The sequence below is a fragment of the Passer domesticus genome, chromosome 13, assembly GCF_036417665.1.
Source record: "Passer domesticus isolate bPasDom1 chromosome 13, bPasDom1.hap1, whole genome shotgun sequence".
NCBI lineage: Eukaryota > Metazoa > Chordata > Aves > Passeriformes > Passeridae > Passer > Passer domesticus.
This window is the reverse complement of record NC_087486.1, coordinates 19739294-19758035: the sequence shown is the minus strand read 5'-3', so window position 1 is coordinate 19758035 and position 18742 is coordinate 19739294. Positions and strand designations below refer to the sequence as shown.

The window sequence follows — 18742 nt, the reverse complement described above, 5'->3', positions numbered from 1 at the left end:
TTCACATATCTCTATCTGCCTTGTCAATCTATCTATCTATCTATCTATCTATCTATCTATCTATCTATCTATCTATCTATCTTACTAATCTGTTGTGGTGTTGCATTTTATTCAAATGGTATGCTCTCAAAAATGTACCTCTTGAAAATATATGGTTTATTCCAATCTGTGTTCCTCCCCTGAAGGCCCATGAATCTGTAATCCCATTGGCCCAAATCTTATTTCACACCTACTTTGAATTTCCCTCTTAAGCTGTGTGAGGAAGACCAGATTCTCTCATGGCCCATCTCTCCCCTAGGCTCACCCTCTCTCCCCCTCCCTTTCCCTTTCCCCCTTCTCCCTCTGAAACCATGTTACTCCCGGGGCTGGGTCCCCCAATAAACCCTCATCTAATCAGCACCCTCAGAAGCCGTGTGGAGTCTCCCTGTGTGCCTGCTGCTGCCAGCGAACTCACAGCCCAGGGGGCCCTCTGGGGACTCCCCGGGGAGCTCCCCTCAAAGGAACTGCTACAATCTATGAAATATTTCTATGCATGATATTTTGTTTATTTGGAAATTATGACATCTCTTGAGAGCTGGAAAAGAATACCATCCATCTTTGATACAGCAAAGCTTGGGTGCAGGAGCAAACCTGAACTGTGATTTCCTTCTTGCTAGACATATCCTGGATTGTTTAGATTGACTTTAAACTGAAATCCTGCAAAGCTGGAAAATGACTGGTGGCTGTAGCAGGCACAAGGCCTGCAAGGCCTTGGAGATCAGAAGCCTGAGCTAGGAAATACCAAAGTCAGCATGACTAAGGTTTTAGAAGCCCCTCTCTTCCGCCTTTCGGACCCTGTTATCTCCCTGTATATCCATAGGTCACTTTTCCCCTGACCCTTACTATTGGACAGTTTTCAATCCCCCTGTAAGGTATAAAAACCCCTAGCCCTGCCCGGTTCGGCAGAGAAGAGCTGTCACTGGAACCTTCGCGGAGACCCCAATAAAAGAACCCTGCGGAACCCACACAGCGCTGCTCCCTCTCTCTCTGCGTCTGCTGCGGCGATACCCAGGGTGACGGCCCCAGGCATGCTAAAAGAGCTGAAATCACTAAAGAGCTGACTGCAAATCACTATAGCTTGCCTGGGTTGCCTGAGCCCCCCGCTGGGCGATCCTGGACCCTCCATGCGCTATCCTGGCCGGCCTCCCCGCTGGGCTTCTGCCCCCCGGGAGCCATAGCTGGCGCACCAAACATAGCGGACGCCCGAACAGCGAGGGGCCCCTGGGACGAACATCTGAACCGCCGTGATAGCCTGGCCGCGGAACTGAATGCCGGACCTGGCATTTCAGAGGAGCAGCATTTCTTCGTGAAATTGTCACTGCCTCCGCTCGCCAGAGATCCTGGCAGGAGAAGCTCTTCGTTTTAGAAGGACTCTTCTGAACAGGAGGTCAGCCGACCCGCACCCCGACACCCGGGCACGCGAGTGTCCGTGGAGGCTGACGAGCAGACGACCCCCAGCAGAACTTTGACCCACAACAGGCTGAAAAGTGTAAGTTTAACACAGCCTCTCTTGCGCGCAAAAATATTTTTCCTTGGGTCCTTTTTTTTTGGGTTTTTTCTTTTTTTTCTCTTTTTTCTGCTGGCGGGAACTGAAAAATGGGATCAAAGCTTAGTAAACGATCCCAGAATGAGAGAGATTTATATTCCCTAATCCTAGAAATCCTATCTTCTAACAACTTTTCTTTTTCTAAAGGTAACCTTTCAAAAACTAACCTGAAACATTTTATAAAGTGGATTCTCTGCCACTTCCCAGACACTAATACACAGACTATTACCTTAGACTCCTTTTGGGATACAATTGGGACCACGATATATAAGTTTCAAACTAACCAAGACTTTTCTGTAACCCGGTTTTTACCTATGTTTCACGCTATCACTAAAGCTGTAGAAAAAACTAACAAAAAGATTTTAACCTCAGGGCTAACTTCTGTCGAACGAAACGAAAAGTTCTTATCTCACTTAACAGAAGCGCCTATTTCAAATGCTAATGGAGGAGATAACACCCCCTCCACCCTGGATTCCAGCACTTTGCTGGGTCCTAGTGCCCTGCCATCTGCGCCGCAACCCCCCGACCCCAGGGCGCCCATGGCCCCTGCCCACCCCCTCTTCCCCCCCGCCTTCCCCTCGGGAGCCACACCCTGCGCGCCTCCTTGCTCTGCGTTATCTCCGAGAGCATCTGCGCCAGTTCCCGCCGGGACCGACCCAAACCCCACCCCTCCCCCTGTTCCCCCCGACCCTACTGGGACCCCCCCCCACCCCCTTTGCCGTCCCTCCTGTCCCTGCCGCGCCCGCCCCCCCTCCCCCCCCCGCCCTCGCCCCCCCCGCTACCATCGCGTCTTTCCCTGCCCCCGGCACCGTCCCTGCTGCGGCACGGGATCAGCCCCCCTGGGTACCCGCGCCCCCCCCCACCACCGCGCCTTCGCCTGCCGCCGGAATCGTGTCCGCTGCACCCTCTTCCAGTCCCGCCGCCTCCTACATCCCGCACCCCCCCTGCCCCCATACCCTTGCTGCGCAACCCCATACCCACGCTCCGCAGCCCCCGGTCGGGACCCCCCAGACTTCCTTCAGTTCTGCCCCCCTTCCCCACGCCCCCCAGTCCTGTGCCTGCTGTATCACGCATTGCACGGCCACCCCGGCCATGCGGCCTTCCTGTAGCCACGTCCTCCCATGTGCTGCCTTATACCCGGTCCAGCCACATGCACCTCTGCCAAATGCTGCTCCAGCCAGCCATAAGAAACATAAGGCAAGGCCTGATAGCTCTCACTTCTCGTCACCTGATGACAGCAGTGACAGCGATTCTGATTTGGAAATAGAGTATATTGATCCGTGGGCAAAAATAAAAATGGAAGCCACACAGGCAGGGGACTGGCAATTAGCTCAGAGAATTACTGCCTTTCCAGTAGAATATAAGAAGGGAAAACGAGGAGGTGCCACCAATAGAAAGACATGGGAACCTATTACAAATAAAGAACTTGTGCAATTAAGATATACAGCCACAGAACATGGTAGAAGTTCACATATTTTTAGAAATTTCCTAGAAGCTACGTTCTCAGCACATGTTCTGGTACCCCACGATATTAAAAATATTGCCCAGTGCCTCCTTTCTCCCGCCGAGTACATGCTTTGGGAAAGGCATTGGAAAAAGCAATTAAAAACATTATCAGATAACTATGCTGCAGATGCTGATAAGACAAATTTTACACTCGAACAGCTGGCTGGTGAAGGGGATTTGCAGAAACCCTCTGACCAAGCTGATACTTTACCTAAGGCAACATTACAAGACGTGGCTACAGCAGCAAAAACCTCCTTACTTCTCACCCCAGATGATTCTACCCCCACCCAATATTTTTCTACTATCAAACAAGGAATAGATGAAAGCTTTATCAAATTTGTGGATAGAATTAAGGATGCTCTGGAAAAACAGATAGAGAGCACAGAGGCAAGAAAAGAACTGTTGTGTAAACTTGCCATGAGTAATGCAAATGAAAAATGTAAAGCAATTCTGAGAGCCTTACCCTTAGACACAGAGCCTACCATAGAGCAAATGCTGGAAAGCTGCACACGCCACTTGTCCACTGAAGATACAGTGGCACAAGCAGTTACTAAGGGTATTGCAGAAGGAGTTTCTAGTGCATATGCAGTAATAGCTTCTAAAGATCAGGTCCGCTGCTACCACTGCGGAGATTTTGGACATTTTATAAAGGACTGTCCAGAGAGGTCACCTCCCAGGTACCCTCGCAATTTCTACCAAAGGCCCCAGAACCAGCAGTACTACCAGCCGCGTCCGGGAAACTTCCAGCGGAGCGTGGTGGGGCCCCACGCAAGGACACCAAATCAAAGGCCATCCAGACCCAGTCACGCACCGTCCCAGGAGATTCCAGACCACATGAGGAGGATCCAACACACGGAGCAATACCAAAGGGAACGCGCCGTCAGCTGGTAACTGCACTGTCCATTGACTTTAAAAATGACAATGTTTATCATGTTCCCACAGGCAAACGTGGGCCAAAAGGAGGTCCCTCTAACATCCTAATTATAGGTGATTCTCTCCATAGCCCAAAGGAAATATTTGTTGTTCCAGAAGTACAAACAGTGCACCCGGGACAAGAAATCTTTGTCCAGGTGTACTGCACAGACTTACCATATTTTCTTCCAAAGGGTACCCCATTTGCACAAGCCTTTCTACTCCCTAAGAATCACAGGGAACAGCTTCCTCTCAACCCCACAGCAATGTGGATACAAGTTGTGGGACCGAGTAAGCCTGTCATCGAGTGCGGTCTTACCTGCAGAGGAGAGAAGTTCCACCTACCAGGGATGCTGGACACCGGTGCAGACGTGACCATCATCGCCTGCTCGGAATGGCCAGCACACTGGGAGCTACAACCTGTGGCAGGCATGATTACAGGGATCGGTGGAGCTACAGTTTCCATGCGGAGCAAGAACAACATCCTCGTCGAAGGGCCTGAAGGCAAGTTGGCTACCATCCGCCCATTTGTGGTAAGGGCCCCCATCACCTTGTATGGACGGGACATTTTATGTCAGTGGGGAGCCTCCCTACGTATTCCCAGTCCGGATTTCTAATTGGGGCCACTGAGGAACGCGCACTGCCAGACACTCCTCGTCTCACCTGGAAATGCCACGACCCGATCTGGATCGAGCAGTGGCCCCTTTCTAAAGCCAAACTACGCGCACTACATGCCCTTGTGGATGAACAGCTCGCCAAAGGCCACATCGTAGAGACCACCAGCCCTTGGAATTCTCCAGTCTTCGTACTACAAAAGCCTGGAACGGACAGGTGGAGGCTCCTCCACGATCTTCGCAAAATCAACGAGGTCATCGAGGACATGGGTCCCCTCCAGCCTGGCCTGCCCTCACCATCGATGCTGCCTAGAGACTGGACACTTGCTATCATTGATATTAAAGACTGTTTCTTCAGCATCCCGCTGCATGCCCAGGACGCTCCACGGTTTGCCTTCTCCGTCCCCTCTCTTAACAGAGAGGCTCCACTCAAGAGATATCACTGGCGTTTCCTTCCTCAAGGACTTAGATGCAATCCCAGTCTATGCCAGTGGTATGTTGCTCACATCCTGTCTCCTGCTCGGAACCTATTCCCAGGTGCGATCATCCATCACTATATGGACGATATCCTGGTCTGTGCACCAGAAAAAACGTACTTGGACAGAGCAGTTAAAAGGACTATTGAAACCATAGAAAAGGCAGGATTTGAGATCCGTGAGGACAAAATACAGTACACCAACCCATGAACTTACCTTGGACTCCAGATCCGGGAACGGACCATCGTACCCCAGCAGCTCGCCATCCAAGACGACCCAAAAACCCTGAGAGACTTACACAGTCTGTGTGGATCCATCAACTGGGTACGTCCACTGCTAGGAATTACAACAGAGGACCTCGCTCCACTGTTCAGCCTTCTCCGGGGCAAGGAGAATCTGGACTCTCCATGCACTCTAACACCAGAGGCCCGAGATGCCATCACCAAGGTCCAGGAAGCCCTGTCTTCACGCAAAGCCCATCGCTTCGAGCCCAGCCTGCCTTTCCAGTTCGTCATTCTGGGAAAAGCACCTAGGTTCTATGGACTGATTTTTCAATGGGACACTCAACTTCGAGACCCTCTACTAATCCTGGAGTGGATCTTTACAAATAACCAACCCACAAAGACAATTACCACCTTCCAAGAAATTATGGCACATTTAATAAAAAAGGCTAGAACTCGCCTCCGTTCCCTTGCAGGGTGTGAGTTCACATGCATATATTTGCCAATGACCACTGGGGATCTGGAACATTTGCTCCAGACCAATGAGAGTCTCCAGTATGCCTTAGATAGCTATACAGGCCAAATTTCAGTGCATATCCCAAAACATAAGCTTTTTAATCGTGATGTGACATTTCATCTGACTCCAAAATTAGTCCAAAGTAGGACACCTCTCAAAGCTCTAACCATCTTTACAGATGGCTCAGGGTCATCCCACAAGTCGGTAATGACATGGAGGGACCCTAAAACCCAAAATTGGGAATCTGACATTAAAATAGTGGAGGGATCTCCACAGATTGCGGAGTTAGCAGCTGTTGTCAGAGCCTTTGAGAAATTCAAAGACGAGCCTTTTAATCTGGTCACAGATTCAGCTTATGTTGCTGGCATAGCTATGAGAGCAGAACATGCTCTTCTCAAAGAGGTTTCCAATCCAAAGTTATACCAATTGATTTCCACATTAACACGCTTAATTTCCCACAGAAAACAACCTTACTATATAATGCATGTGAGGTCACACACTGACCTCCCAGGTTTCATTGCAGAAGGGAACAGGAAAGCAGACACCTTAGCCATGGCAATAGAGACTGCTAATGTCCCTAACATCTTTGCCCAGGCAAAGTTGTCACACTCATTTTTTCATCAAAATGTGCCTGCCCTTATCAGAATGTTCAAGCTTTCAAAAGATCAGGCAAAAGCTATTGTTGCCACATGCCCGAACTGTCAAAACTACCAGATACCATCTGTGGGGACGGGAGTCAATCCCCGAGGTTTAAACAGCTGCCAGCTGTGGCAGACAGATGTAACCCACTTTGCACCTTTTGGAAGGTCAAAGTACGTGCATGTATCGGTCGATACATTCTCAGGAGCAGTATTTGCATCAACACATACAGGAGAAACTGCGCAGCACACCATAAAACATTTTCTCCTCGCATTTGCAACCCTGGGAGTACCAAAGGAGATCAAAACAGACAATGGACCTGCCTATACCTCTCGTAAGTTAAAAGAGTTCTTCAGTGAGTGGGGAATACAACACAAGACAGGTATACCTGCAAACCCCACAGGACAATCCATCGTGGAAAGGACACATCAAACTCTCAAAAGAGTCCTCAATCAGCAACAGAGAGGAACAAAAATCACCTCTCCAGTTGAAAGACTTTGCAAGGCTCTCTATGTCATCAACTTCCTGAACTGTACAACCTCAGAGCCTGATCCACCAATACTTCGCCACTTTGCAAATACCACCCAAGCAAAGCTCACAGAGAAACCACCTGTGCTGGTGAAGGACCCAGAAACACATAAAGTCTCTGGACCTTTCGAACTCATTACCTGGGGAAGAGGATATGCGTGTGTTCTGCTACCATCTGGTCCAAGATGGTACCCAGGGAAAAACATAAAACCATACCTAGGCACTGCAAATACCACTTCCACAAGCAGTGACAAGAATCCTCCTGAGTCAAACACAAGACCTCCTCAAAACCAGACCAGCTCGGCCTGGAGACGAAGACGTCGCCAAACGTCCACAAGTGGAGGAGACGACTGTCCCATCACACAGCAGCAGACAAAACAGAAAGCTGAACAACATTCTGTGGCATCAAGCCCTAGGCCAGGCACAGCCTGAAAACAAAACTGTTCTCTGAATTAGATGTTATTACCCTTTTTTACCCTAAAAACCCTATTGTCCCTTTTATCTACCCTTACCAAAAGCCTCTAACCTTTTACCTACTCCCCCACCCTTAACACCATAGAAAAAAAAAAAAAAAAAACAGAAACAGTAAAAAACTAAAAATAAAGGGGGGAGGTGGAAGGAACAGAGGAAAGGAACAAGAAAGGAACCCTAACCCTCCCCTCCTACCATAAAAATAACAAGTTTTGCTTATATTCCCTATCAGAAGCCCCATTCCTGCCCAAAGATGAAAAATATCTCCGTTGGCGCTGTCCTCACTGCTGCCTGGATGTTCCTCACTGTGCCATGTGCCGTCGGTTGGGTCAGCCCACAGCCGAGCCATAATGTCTGGGTAACCTTAGCAAGAACATTGAAACAGGATAACATGTGCTTATCCATGGGGAGCGTTGATAACCCACTTTCCACATGTCTAGTAGGAATTCCTTTCGTAGCCGATGACTGGCCCGCCTATAATTCAGAGCTTCTCCGCACCACAGGTAAGAGACCCCACCAGGTAGAAACTTGGGACCAGTGGACAAAAATACTGCCCAATGCTCTTGAGGAACCTCAAGAATTGGATCTATTGGGGTCCTCTAAGGCCACATTCTGTGTCAAATTTTACTTTAGACGTCCAAAGAATAATTTGCCTGAAATTGACCTGAACAAAAACACATACCGAAAAGACATATCACCAACTAACAAAGCCTACAACCCTCACGATTGGTGTAATTACACTGCTCGTGTGATCTCTGTGTCCTCTCTCCATCCCAAAGTTCTACCCAAGGGAACGTTTCTCATCTGTGGTGACAGAGTATGGGCTGGGATCCCCTCACGACTCCAGGGAGGTCCCTGTACCCTAGGAAAACTTTCCACCCTTACTCCAAATATCACCTTGTTGCACGATTGGAAAAAAGAGAGCGAGTTAAAACGCCACAAAAGGTCCTACACAGCATTTGATGAAAATTGCGATCCCAAATTCTACGATTGGAACAAACCTAAAAAGATAGCGGTCTCTATATTCCTACCATGGATAGCTGCAGCTAAGGCCCTGGGTGACATAAATCACCTTGGGTGCTGGCTCAGTAAGCAAGCTAACGCTACTTCTGCTGCCCTGAGCGATCTCTTAAAGGAAGAAGAAACCACAAGACATGCATCACTCCAAAATCGAGCAGCGATTGACTTCCTGCTGCTTGCCCACGGACATGGCTGCGAGGACTTCGAAGGGATGTGCTGCTTCAATCTCTCTTCACGCTCGGAATCCATCCACGCCAACATCCAGAAACTGAAGGGACTTGTGAAGGACTTAAAAGTAGAAAAGACCCCAGACTGGGTCAATGACCTCTTCGGTCAATGGGGATTAACGGGATGGGTTGCATCTTTGGTTAAGGGAATGTTATGGATTTTTCTTGTAATTGTCATCGTGTTACTTATGTTCTCATGCCTTGTCCACTGTTTTAAAGGAACCATAGGGAACGCCTTTTTTCTAAATACAGAAAGTGGAGTTGTAGCAGGCACAAGGCCTGCAAGGCCTTGGAGATCAGAAGCCTGAGCTAGGAAATACCAAAGTCAGCATGACTAAGGTTTTAGAAGCCCCTCTCTTCCGCCTTTCGGACCCTGTTATCTCCCTGTATATCCATAGGTCACTTTTCCCCTGACCCTTACTATTGGACAGTTTTCAATCCCCCTGTAAGGTATAAAAACCCCTAGCCCTGCCCGGTTCGGCAGAGAAGAGCTGTCACTGGAACCTTCGCGGAGACCCCAATAAAAGAACCCTGCGGAACCCACACAGCGCTGCTCCCTCTCTCTCTGCGTCTGCTGCGGCGATACCCAGGGTGACGGCCCCAGGCATGCTAAAAGAGCTGAAATCACTAAAGAGCTGACTGCAAATCACTATAGCTTGCCTGGGTTGCCTGAGCCCCCCGCTGGGCGATCCTGGACCCTCCGTGAGCTATCCTGGCCGGCCTCCCCGCTGGGCTTCTGCCCCCCGGGAGCCATAGGTGGCCACAACTCTGGTATCCTTGAAAGCCCTTTTTTGATTTTAATTTTTTTCATTTATGGTGGCTGGTAAATACCTTTCTTCCTTAAGCTATGTGCTGGTAATATTGGAGGTAGAAAATAATATAATACTGCATAGTTTAGATACTTGATAGTTTTCTTGTGAAATTTTATGGCAGTATCTCCTGCCTAAAACTGCCTCAAAACTAAAGCTGTGCGGGCCAGGCACAGAGGTGGAGAGTCCTTCCTTGAGCACTTGGCCGGCCTTGGTGTGTCCAGGGCTGCATTAGACACTCGGGGCAACAGATTCCTTCCAACCGGGGGCACCTTGCCTTGGGAGGGGGTGGCCCCGGGGCACACGGCAGTGTCTCCAAGGGCCCCTTGTGACACGCTGCAGTAGGGTCACCGTGGGGCGGAGTGGGACAGGGTGTCACAGCAGCCTTTTGTGACACGTGCTGACATAGGTGCTGGCAGCGTCGCGGCCCGGCCACAGTGCTCGGTGCATGCGACGGGACAGGACAGGACAGAGCGGTGCTGTGAGGAGCCCCCACACAGCCAGCTCATTCCTTGCTGACCCAGAGCTTTTCCAAGGCATTACTCCTGCGGCTGGTCTCACGGCCAGACCTCGGGACTCACTGACTTGGAGCTTTTCCGAGGAACCTCCCATCCCTGCGGCTGGTGCCTTCGTGGCCAGGCCGTGGGACTTGGTGACATCCATCGTTCACGACGAGTCTCCTGTCATTGTGGCAGGAGCCCTCGGGAACACAGTGCAGGACTTGCTGTCCTGTAGTCTTTCTGAGGCCTCTCTGTTGCAGGTGCCTGCAAGACGCGACTGCGGCATCGCTGACTTGGACCTTTGCCAAGGCGTCTGTCTCGAAGGTGTCCTCAAGGTCGGACAGCAGGATGGCGAGCAGAGTGTTCAACCTGTTCAGGAGGCTTCGGGGGAAGAAAAAGAACGGCCCTGCAGCTGCCCCAGCGCAGAAGCCTGCAGAACCAGAGCAGTTGCAGCCACTGCAGGATGGTGAGTGGTGGAGCTGGGCTGCAGGGCTGGTGCCTGCAGCCAGCCTGGCCCCATCCCATCCCATCCCATCCCATCCCATCCCATCCCATCCCATCCCATCCCATCCCATCCCATCCCATCCCATCCCTGTGGACATGCCCACTGACAGGGCCGGGACTGCCCCCCTGATGGCAGCCGTGCTCCGTCCCCCCGGGCACGCAGGGGGCTGTCCCTGCCTGGAGAGCGCAGGGCTGGCCTGTGTTCTCCAGCCTCTCCCACGGCCCCTCAGCTCTGGTTTGCTCTCTCTTTGCCAGATGCAGCCAAGGACCAGACTCAAGAGCAGGACCCCACCCGCGGCCGCTTCCGCAGAGCAGTGCAGGTACCTGCGGCCATCCTCACCTGGGCCGGGCCTGCTGGCACTGCTTGGCCCAGCCCCACGCTTGGAGCAGACCATGGAATGTCCCTCTCTTCCCGCCCTTCCTTCTGCTGCGGAGGTTCCTGCGCATTTGGCGCAGAAAGACCAGAGCCAGCGTGACCAAGGGCACGGCCGAGCCCAACTCCAGGCCCAGCGAGCTGCAGACAGAGCCTGCTGCCAGCACAGCGTTCTCTGAGCTCGCTGCAACCTGTGACCGGGCAGCGGCCGAGGGCAGGGCAGAGGCTGGCATGTCCCTGACTGAGGGCATGGCCAACTCAAACAGCCAGACTCAGGCCAACTCAGAGACTGACATCATGACTGCACGGACTGTGAGTCCTGCACCCAGGCTGGAGTTTTTCCAGAAGGGTGTTTCTTCTCCGCAGCAGGCAAGCAGCCTTGGGCCAGGGCAGGAGGCCTCTCAGGATCATGTGGCCCCTCAAGCCACGTCCACTAGGCTCACTCAGCCTTTGGGGCCATCACAGTGGGGTGGGAAGGCAAGCACTTCCTGGGGGAAGCTGGGGAAGTTGCTCCCTTTTTACACCACACCAAGTCTTCCCCATGCTGCTTCCTCCAGGTGTTAGCCACGGTGAAGGACATTCTAGAGAGACTCGCGTCCTGCGACACTGTGGACGCCAAGCTGCAAACGGACATTGTGAGCCTGACAGAAAAACACCCTGCTCACGTGGTCATGAGCCTCCTGCACTGTGCCCCATTGTGTGACAGGTACGGGGCACAACTGCATCAAGAGCTCAGTGCTCATGGGCCTGTAGGGCCCCTCGCCCTGTACAGCCTGTCCGGTGGGGTCTGTCAGACAGCGGAGAGCTCCGGGACTCTCGGGCCCCTCTGTTTCCCCAGCCCTCTGCCATGCTCCCTCCTGGCCCCTCAGGGCACCGGGGCTCTGTCACCCAGCCCCACGCAGCTGCATGGGGCAGGGTGCTGACGCACAGCTCTGGTCCCACAGAGCTGCCACACTGATGTGGAGGGCCATGGGCAGCTCGGAAGTAGCCGCAAAGGAGGTGCTTCCAGCGCTGCTCTCTGTGCTAGAGAAGCAGCCACCGTACAGCACATTCTTCTGCAGCGGGGACGAGGCCATCTTTGCCCTGGCTGTGAGTTTCTGGAGCTGGCCTTTGCTCACCCTCCAGGTCACCTCTCCAGCAGCTCTCCATGCTCTCGCCATGCTGCAGCTCCTGGCCTGGGCTGAAAGCTGGGCTCAGGGCAGGCTCAGGGGCAGCAGGCTGGCTGCTCGCCCTGCATCTCCTCTTCTGTCCTGCCTCATGGATACCTTGGCACTGAGAGCTGTCTCAGGGTGCTTTGTGTCTTGCAGGCAACTCTGGTGCTGTGGAGGATTGCCCCCATGTCTGAGTGGCACGACGCAATACTCCTTCATTCTCCCCAGCTGTTTGTGGATCTGCTCTTGCAAATTTTCACTACCACAGAGCAGATGCCAGAGGACGCTGAGACCCGGAGTTTCTGGAGAGTGTGCTGGGAGGAACATGGCCTTCCCAGTGACCCCAACAGGTCTCAGTCACCCTGTCCTTCCCATGCCCCCTGTGGCCAGGGCCCGTGCTCCCAGCGTGACCTGGCCTTTGCTCGGCACACAGGTTTGCAGCGCAGACCATGAAGGCTCTGCTCTCCCAACTGGGTTTTGACAAGAAGCTGGTGGCTCTGGAGCACCTGCAGGTCTGGGACGCCCTGCTCTCTCCTGACACCCAGCACGAGGCAGCGGGCCTGCTGGCCAGGTGAGACCCCCTTCTCCCCACCGCCAACGCCAGCATTTGTGCCCTGTGCCCGGAGTGTCCCACACAGTCCCTGCGGTTGTAAGTGAGAGGGCCTTGCCACCGAGGGACGACTGAGCAGACTGCAAAAGCCTGGCAGAGGAGGATGCCCAGGAGCAGCCGCCTCCCAAGGGGCCCGTGTCCCCTTGCAGAGTGATGGGAAAGATCAGACCTCTGCCAGTCTATCCTGGGAGAGGTTTGCCCCCCGGCTCAGGGCCTGGGTGTCTTTTTCCCCTGCCAGGGAGATGCGCCATGGCTTGAGCCCCCTGTGTCCCCACATGGCCTCGCACCTGCTCAGCCTGCTCATCGGGAAGCAGCCACGCTGGGAGCTGCCTGCCCTGGCGTTCTTGGTGGAGGTGAGCCTGATGGCCAGCGCTGCCTGTCTGAGCTGCCTCCCAGCTCTCTGGCCTCTGGTAGCTGCAGCCGCCTGGGACGCTGCCCGTGCCCGCTGCTGCTGCCTGGGCCCGGCCCTGTGCGGCTCCGGGCTCCTGCCGGCTGGGTGCCCATCACTGCCCTGTGCCTTTCAGCTCCTGGAGTGTCTGGACTTGAGCCAACACGGTCCCAGTGCCCTGTGGGTCGTATCCAGGCACCTGCCGAGCGAGTGCAGGGACAGGCTGCGCCTGCAGCTCAGAGGCCTCGTGGTGCTCAGCAAGGAGCCCTCGCTGGTGAGAGGAGGCAGTAGCTGAAGCCGCGCTGGCAGCGTGGGGCTGGGGAACACAGACCTTTGGCCCTGGCTGGGCTCTGGCAGCAGAGGCAGCTGCTCCCAGCTCTCCTGCCTCCCACTTCAGCTGCCCCAGTGCCCCAAGCAGCTCTTGGTGCTGCAGCCATTCATGGCTTCACAGCACAGCCTCATCTTGCACACAGAGCGGAGAAATACGCGGCCTCTATCAACACCTGCTGGAGCATCTGGCTGATCCCGATGCAGAGATGGTCTGGATGACCCTCTCTGTGCTCACACATGTGCTCCAGGACAGAGACCATAAGATACCCAGCATCACCACCCTCAAGCTGGCTGAGGCCATGCTGCCACACTTTGACAATGTAAGGCTCTGTGCCCCCAGCCAAGGGCACTGGACGCTGCCTGGAAACTTTGTGCTCTCTGCAGTTTTGGGCCTTTGCCCCTGTGGGCCTGGAGTAGTTGGTGCTTAGGACTTTTCCTTTCCTTCCAGGACAACAGCCAGGTGCAGCTGCTCTCCATTCAGCTCTTCAGCAAAGTGATGGAGCTGGTAGTGGAAGAGGGGGAAGAGCCTCTCACGAGAATCGTGAGCCAGAGCCTGCTCCCTCTATTCCTGCGCTGGCACGATGAGAACCTGCACGTGGCCAAGGTGAGGTTTTGTGGCATGCTGCTGCATCCCTGGGAAGGGGCTCAGCCGCCTCCTGCCCTGGCTCCTGGTGGGCTCCAGCCTCCTCCTGGCCTTGGCACAGGGACACAGGTCCTGTGCCCTGGGCTCTGGTGCCACCTGTGGCTCTCTGCTGCTCTCCAGGCCTCTCACAAAGCCCTGCTTTGTGCGGCACGCTTCCTGAGGAGGACAGACCTCGAGGAGCTGCTGACGAAGGAGTAGCGGATGAAGTTTGCCCAGAGCCTGGTAAGGACAGCCCGGGAGCCCCAGCTGCAGGCTGGAGAAGCCCCCTGCCCCCGGTGCTCAGCGTGGGGGGCTGGCAGCTGTGTCCCTGCCCAGCGCCGCACCTGGGGCCGCCAGCCCGCACCCCGCACGCTGCTCTCTGCCCTGGGCCGTGCGGGCCGGCTCGGCTGGTGCTGGGCGCAGGGAGTGCCCGGCCGAGGGGCAGAGCCCGCGCCGAGCCTTCGCTCCCCGCAGCTGCTGCAGGACGCGAGCCGAGCGGCCGAGCACCTGCGCTGGGCCCTGCCGCGCCTGCAGAGCCCGCAGCGGCCCCTGCGAGAGGCGGCCGTCAGGATCATCGGTGAGCCACAAGCCCGGCGTCCCTCCCCACCTCCCGGCCCGGCCACTGCCCCGGCAGCGGGAGCCGCGCCCAGGCCACTGCAGCCCCGCCTGCCCTCGGCGCTGCTGCCGCCCTCCCGCAGCCGTGCCCTCCCTCGGGCGGCAGCGAGCGGCAGGGCCCGGGCTGAGCCCTGCCCGGGGAAGAGGGCGTGCGGCCCCGGGGCTGGCAGCGCCCGTGTCAGGCAGCTGTGCCGCCTGGGGCCCCACAGCCTCTGTGTTGCCAGGGGTGGCCGGATCGCTCACGACGGGGCAGAAGGAGGAGCTCCGGGTCTTCGCCGAGGGTGAGTGAGGGCAGCTGCGGGCCAGCGGGGACCGCCGGGAGCAGCTGCACATCCCGGCCCCGGAGCTACAATCCCTGCCCGGGCTGCCCAGGGCTCTGCTCCCTGTGCGGACCAGGGGCGGCGGGGGCAGAGCCCGGAGAGCTTTCAGGGACACGTGGGGGATGCGAGGCCAGCACCTTCCAGCCCAAGCACTTGTCTGCCGCTCCCTCCTGGCCATGACAAGAGCCGGCTGCGATGGCCCTGGCAGCAGGCTTTCCTCACATTCCCTCAATCTGGCCTCTGGCCGTGGCTCTGTTCCTCTCTCTTCCAGTTCTTCAAGCCGTCAGGGAAGATCACAGCCCATCCTGCAGGAATACACTGATGCAGATTGCATTGGAAAGAAGATCTGAGAGACTTAGTTTGTCTGCTGCATCAGAGTCCTTCAGTGGTTTCCAGCTCCCATTGGCGATGGGAAAACCTGCAGAGGAGAATGGACCAGCTGGAGCTCCAGGCACAGCTCTAGCTGCTCACAGCTGAGCCTGTGGAACGCTCCAGGAGCCATCCCTGCTGCCATCTCTCTCCTTGTTGCAGCTCCCTCCCTGTAGCCCTCAGACCCTGCCCATCCCCTTTTTTACCTCCCCAGCTGACCCCTTTCCTTTGCTTCTCCTTAATAAACAGTTTGGCTTTTTCCAAAACCCAAAGGTGGGAGCACCTGCAGAGCAGAATGGACCAGCTGGATCTCCAGGCACAGCTCTAGCTGCTCACAGCTGAACCTGTGGCAAGCTCCAGGAGCTCCTGCCATCCCTCTCCCTCTTGGCAGCTCCCTCCCTGCAGCCCTCAGACCTTGTCCATCCCCCTTTTTACCTCCCAGCTCACCCCTTCCCTTTGCTTTCCCTTAATAAAGTTTGGCTTTTTCACGTTACCCATGTCTCCGTGGAGCTGAAGCGGTGCAAAACCTGAGCCCAGGGACACGCAGGGCCCTGCTGCCCTGCTCTTCCGTGCTGCGTTCTGTGCACGGACAGAGAGGAACAAGGGCAGCTCAGGCTGCAAAGGTCCCTGTCCTGCTGCTCCAGTTGCACAGCACCGTGGAGTTAAAGGTGGTGCTGAGCACGCTGAGGGGGACAAGGACCTGGGTTTTAGAAGAGCCAGCTTGAATATGCTCTGAACCCAGCCGTGAGGGATTCCATTTCAGCCCGTGCTGTGAGCCTCCTGTATTGCTTTGCTCTCCACAGTACAATCTTACTTCTTTTTCTGCGAAGTCTCTTGTACCTACAGACAGTTACCCACAAATAAGTGTAAAATTTTTCTTTCTTCCTTCAGTTCCGTGGTTTTAGTAAAGTCTTACTGATACTTCCTATCAGAAGGAATCCTAAACACTGGTCCCCTGTTGATCATTCTTTTCCTGGCAAGTTGCACTCACTACATAAAAGAAGAGGCAGTCCATGGGCAGGGATACTCTTTGTCAGCTAGAATGAACAGCCCAAGGCTAGGACTGGTGGCTAAGTGATCTGCAATACCAGGTACTGGTTTTTTTTGCACGTTGCTCTTTCTTTTATATATACATCACATATACAATGGATATGGATTTCAAGAATTATATAAACAGCATTCACAAAGTGTTAGAGTAGGTAATGATTTCCCCAAGGCATTTGTCTGAGGTTTCTATGCAGAATTTTTATTTCCCTTCTGTATGTTTGAGCTTCTTTTCAGATGGTTTGTAATAAATAATAAAGTGGCTGGGACTGCTGTGAAGGCTCTTGTTAAACACCTTGGTTAGTAAAAACTTGGGAATCCATGATCTGCCTTTAGGGCAAGGCCTGGATACTGGAATCTTTCTATGTCATCTTTACAAAAATAACTAAGTCCCATCTTAAAAGCCCTTACTATGGGAAGTACCCCAAAGGAAGTATACCTTTCTTCAGGAAGTCCCTCTGTCACCAAGCAGACCAAGTGCTGGGGTGACATCCAGGTTTAAGTACTCTGTTTTTCACTGGGATTAGGTAGGAAGGCCAGATGCAGCATCTCATCAGCATCAGCAAGCCTGATCATATCTACTTGCAGAACTGCTTCAGGTGTCTCCACACATCAATGTCAAGCATAGCATGGCCCTGGGCTCTGGGCTTCAAAGACAGAGCAGTTGGTTATAATCTACAAGTGAAATAACTTTAATAGAGAAAAAAAAAAAAAAAGATAGCTTTTCTTCCGGCTTCTTAAACTGTATTTCAGGCTTTTATAATCAGATTCCTTAGCCAGAGAAATTAGTTTTCTTACATCGTATCCAGGAATGTAAACATTTCTTTATGCAGGGTCTTACATGTGAAATATGGTATTACATCACAGTCTAGGGCATTTAATTGTCTTTCCAACAGAGCTTTGGGGAGGAGTTTTAGTTTCACCCACTTATAAGTCCCAAATCCTCCACAGACCTCACTGAATTTTGTCACTGGGGAAAAAAGAGGCTAAGATTTCACCTTGATCATTTGATTAGTAGTTTACAAAGTTTAATATATTACCTAAAGTTGATTTATTTGATGATTAATTTAAGATTTCTAGTTCATGTTAACTTTGAATGTAAGTTTAAGTTTCAAGTATTTGAAGCAATTTTGACAAAAAAATCACTGTTTTTAATAGTCATCTCTCATGGCTCCAAATCCAATCCATACTTGGCCAGAAACCTTTACTTTGTAAATACAATTCTAAGTGAGGATAAAAACCAGAAATTGAAAATTTGTATCAGCAATACCTGTACCAAGATGATTCACAAGTTTATTCCAGTCTGCCATAATGTGAAACGAGAACTCAGCAAATTGTTTTATTAGAGAACTTCAAAATAGTCCACATACAAACAAAGAAAACAGCACGTGGTAATTGCAGGTGTTTGGAACGTACTATATTGGTCCTTATTTTTCAACTATTTTTAAACATGAAAATGTGCTTTGTGTAACTTTTTTATTTATTTTGCCTCTTCCTACTACACAACTGACAAGTTCATCAAACAAAAAATGCTGCAGCTTTTCTTATCTGGGCTGTTTAATTTCTCACTTTTTTGAGTAGAATCCAAATTTAAGCCTAACCATTTTTAGCAATTTTCAATCATTAACAAATTCATTAAAAGCAGAAAGAAACTTTTTAGCCCACCATGTAATTTAAGGAAAGTAATTAAGTATATTACAATCAATCACTCAGTTTGCTTACTTGGGAGATGCTCAGGCAGCTTTCTGTCTTTGCTGCTCTCACACTCCTGAGCTCAATGTGGTGTAAATGCCAATGCTCCATGATTGCATTGAGAAACATTCTCTGTGTATGAATATTGGATGGAAAGGAAATAAATATTAGGCTGAGTTCTTGTCTAGAAAAGAAATAAAAGTTAAACTAAGCTATCCCCAAAGCCCACAATTTCATCTTCAAACAATGGAAGTCAAGCTACACAATTATTAAAAGGAAGCTTCTTCCAAAAAAATTGTGTGCATATTTTAATATTTATAAGTATTTTATGAATAAGTGATATAAGGGACATAAATATTGCAAAGAAACTGAGTCCATCTCTCAAAGTAACAGTTATTTTGCTACCATTTAATCAAATACTTTATTGCATTGATATCAAACCAATTTGTGGGGTTTTTTTAACTTCAAAATTGCTCTTCTATCAATTCATAATACTTAATCTCTTAATAAACTTTTCAAAAATCACTGACGGTGATTAATTTGCTATCAAAACCCTCTCCTCTAATTTTAACAGATAGAAAGGTGAATTAATCTTGCCCTTTCCCAAAGTGTGAGCCAGCCACTTTAATGATGAACAAGGAAAAGGAGAGCAGAATTTTTTGTCTTCCAATATGGCATGTTCATGTCAGGCAAATCCAG

The 18742-nt window shown here is 52.1% G+C and overlaps 1 protein-coding gene across 1 annotated transcript; it reads left to right on the top strand.

Moving 5' to 3' along the window:
• Positions 1-11091: 11091 nt before the first annotated feature.
• On the top strand, positions 11092-14243 carry LOC135280389 (maestro heat-like repeat-containing protein family member 6). The gene is made up of 10 exons (XM_064388230.1): positions 11092-11214; positions 11460-11608; positions 11847-11991; positions 12210-12403; positions 12487-12624; positions 12902-13016; positions 13188-13325; positions 13525-13701; positions 13830-13985; positions 14145-14243. Exons 1-10 carry the CDS (start codon positions 11134-11136, stop codon positions 14220-14222), a joined length of 1371 nt encoding a protein of 456 aa, XP_064244300.1. The 5' UTR covers positions 11092-11133; the 3' UTR covers positions 14223-14243.
• Positions 14244-18742: the final 4499 nt, after the last annotated feature.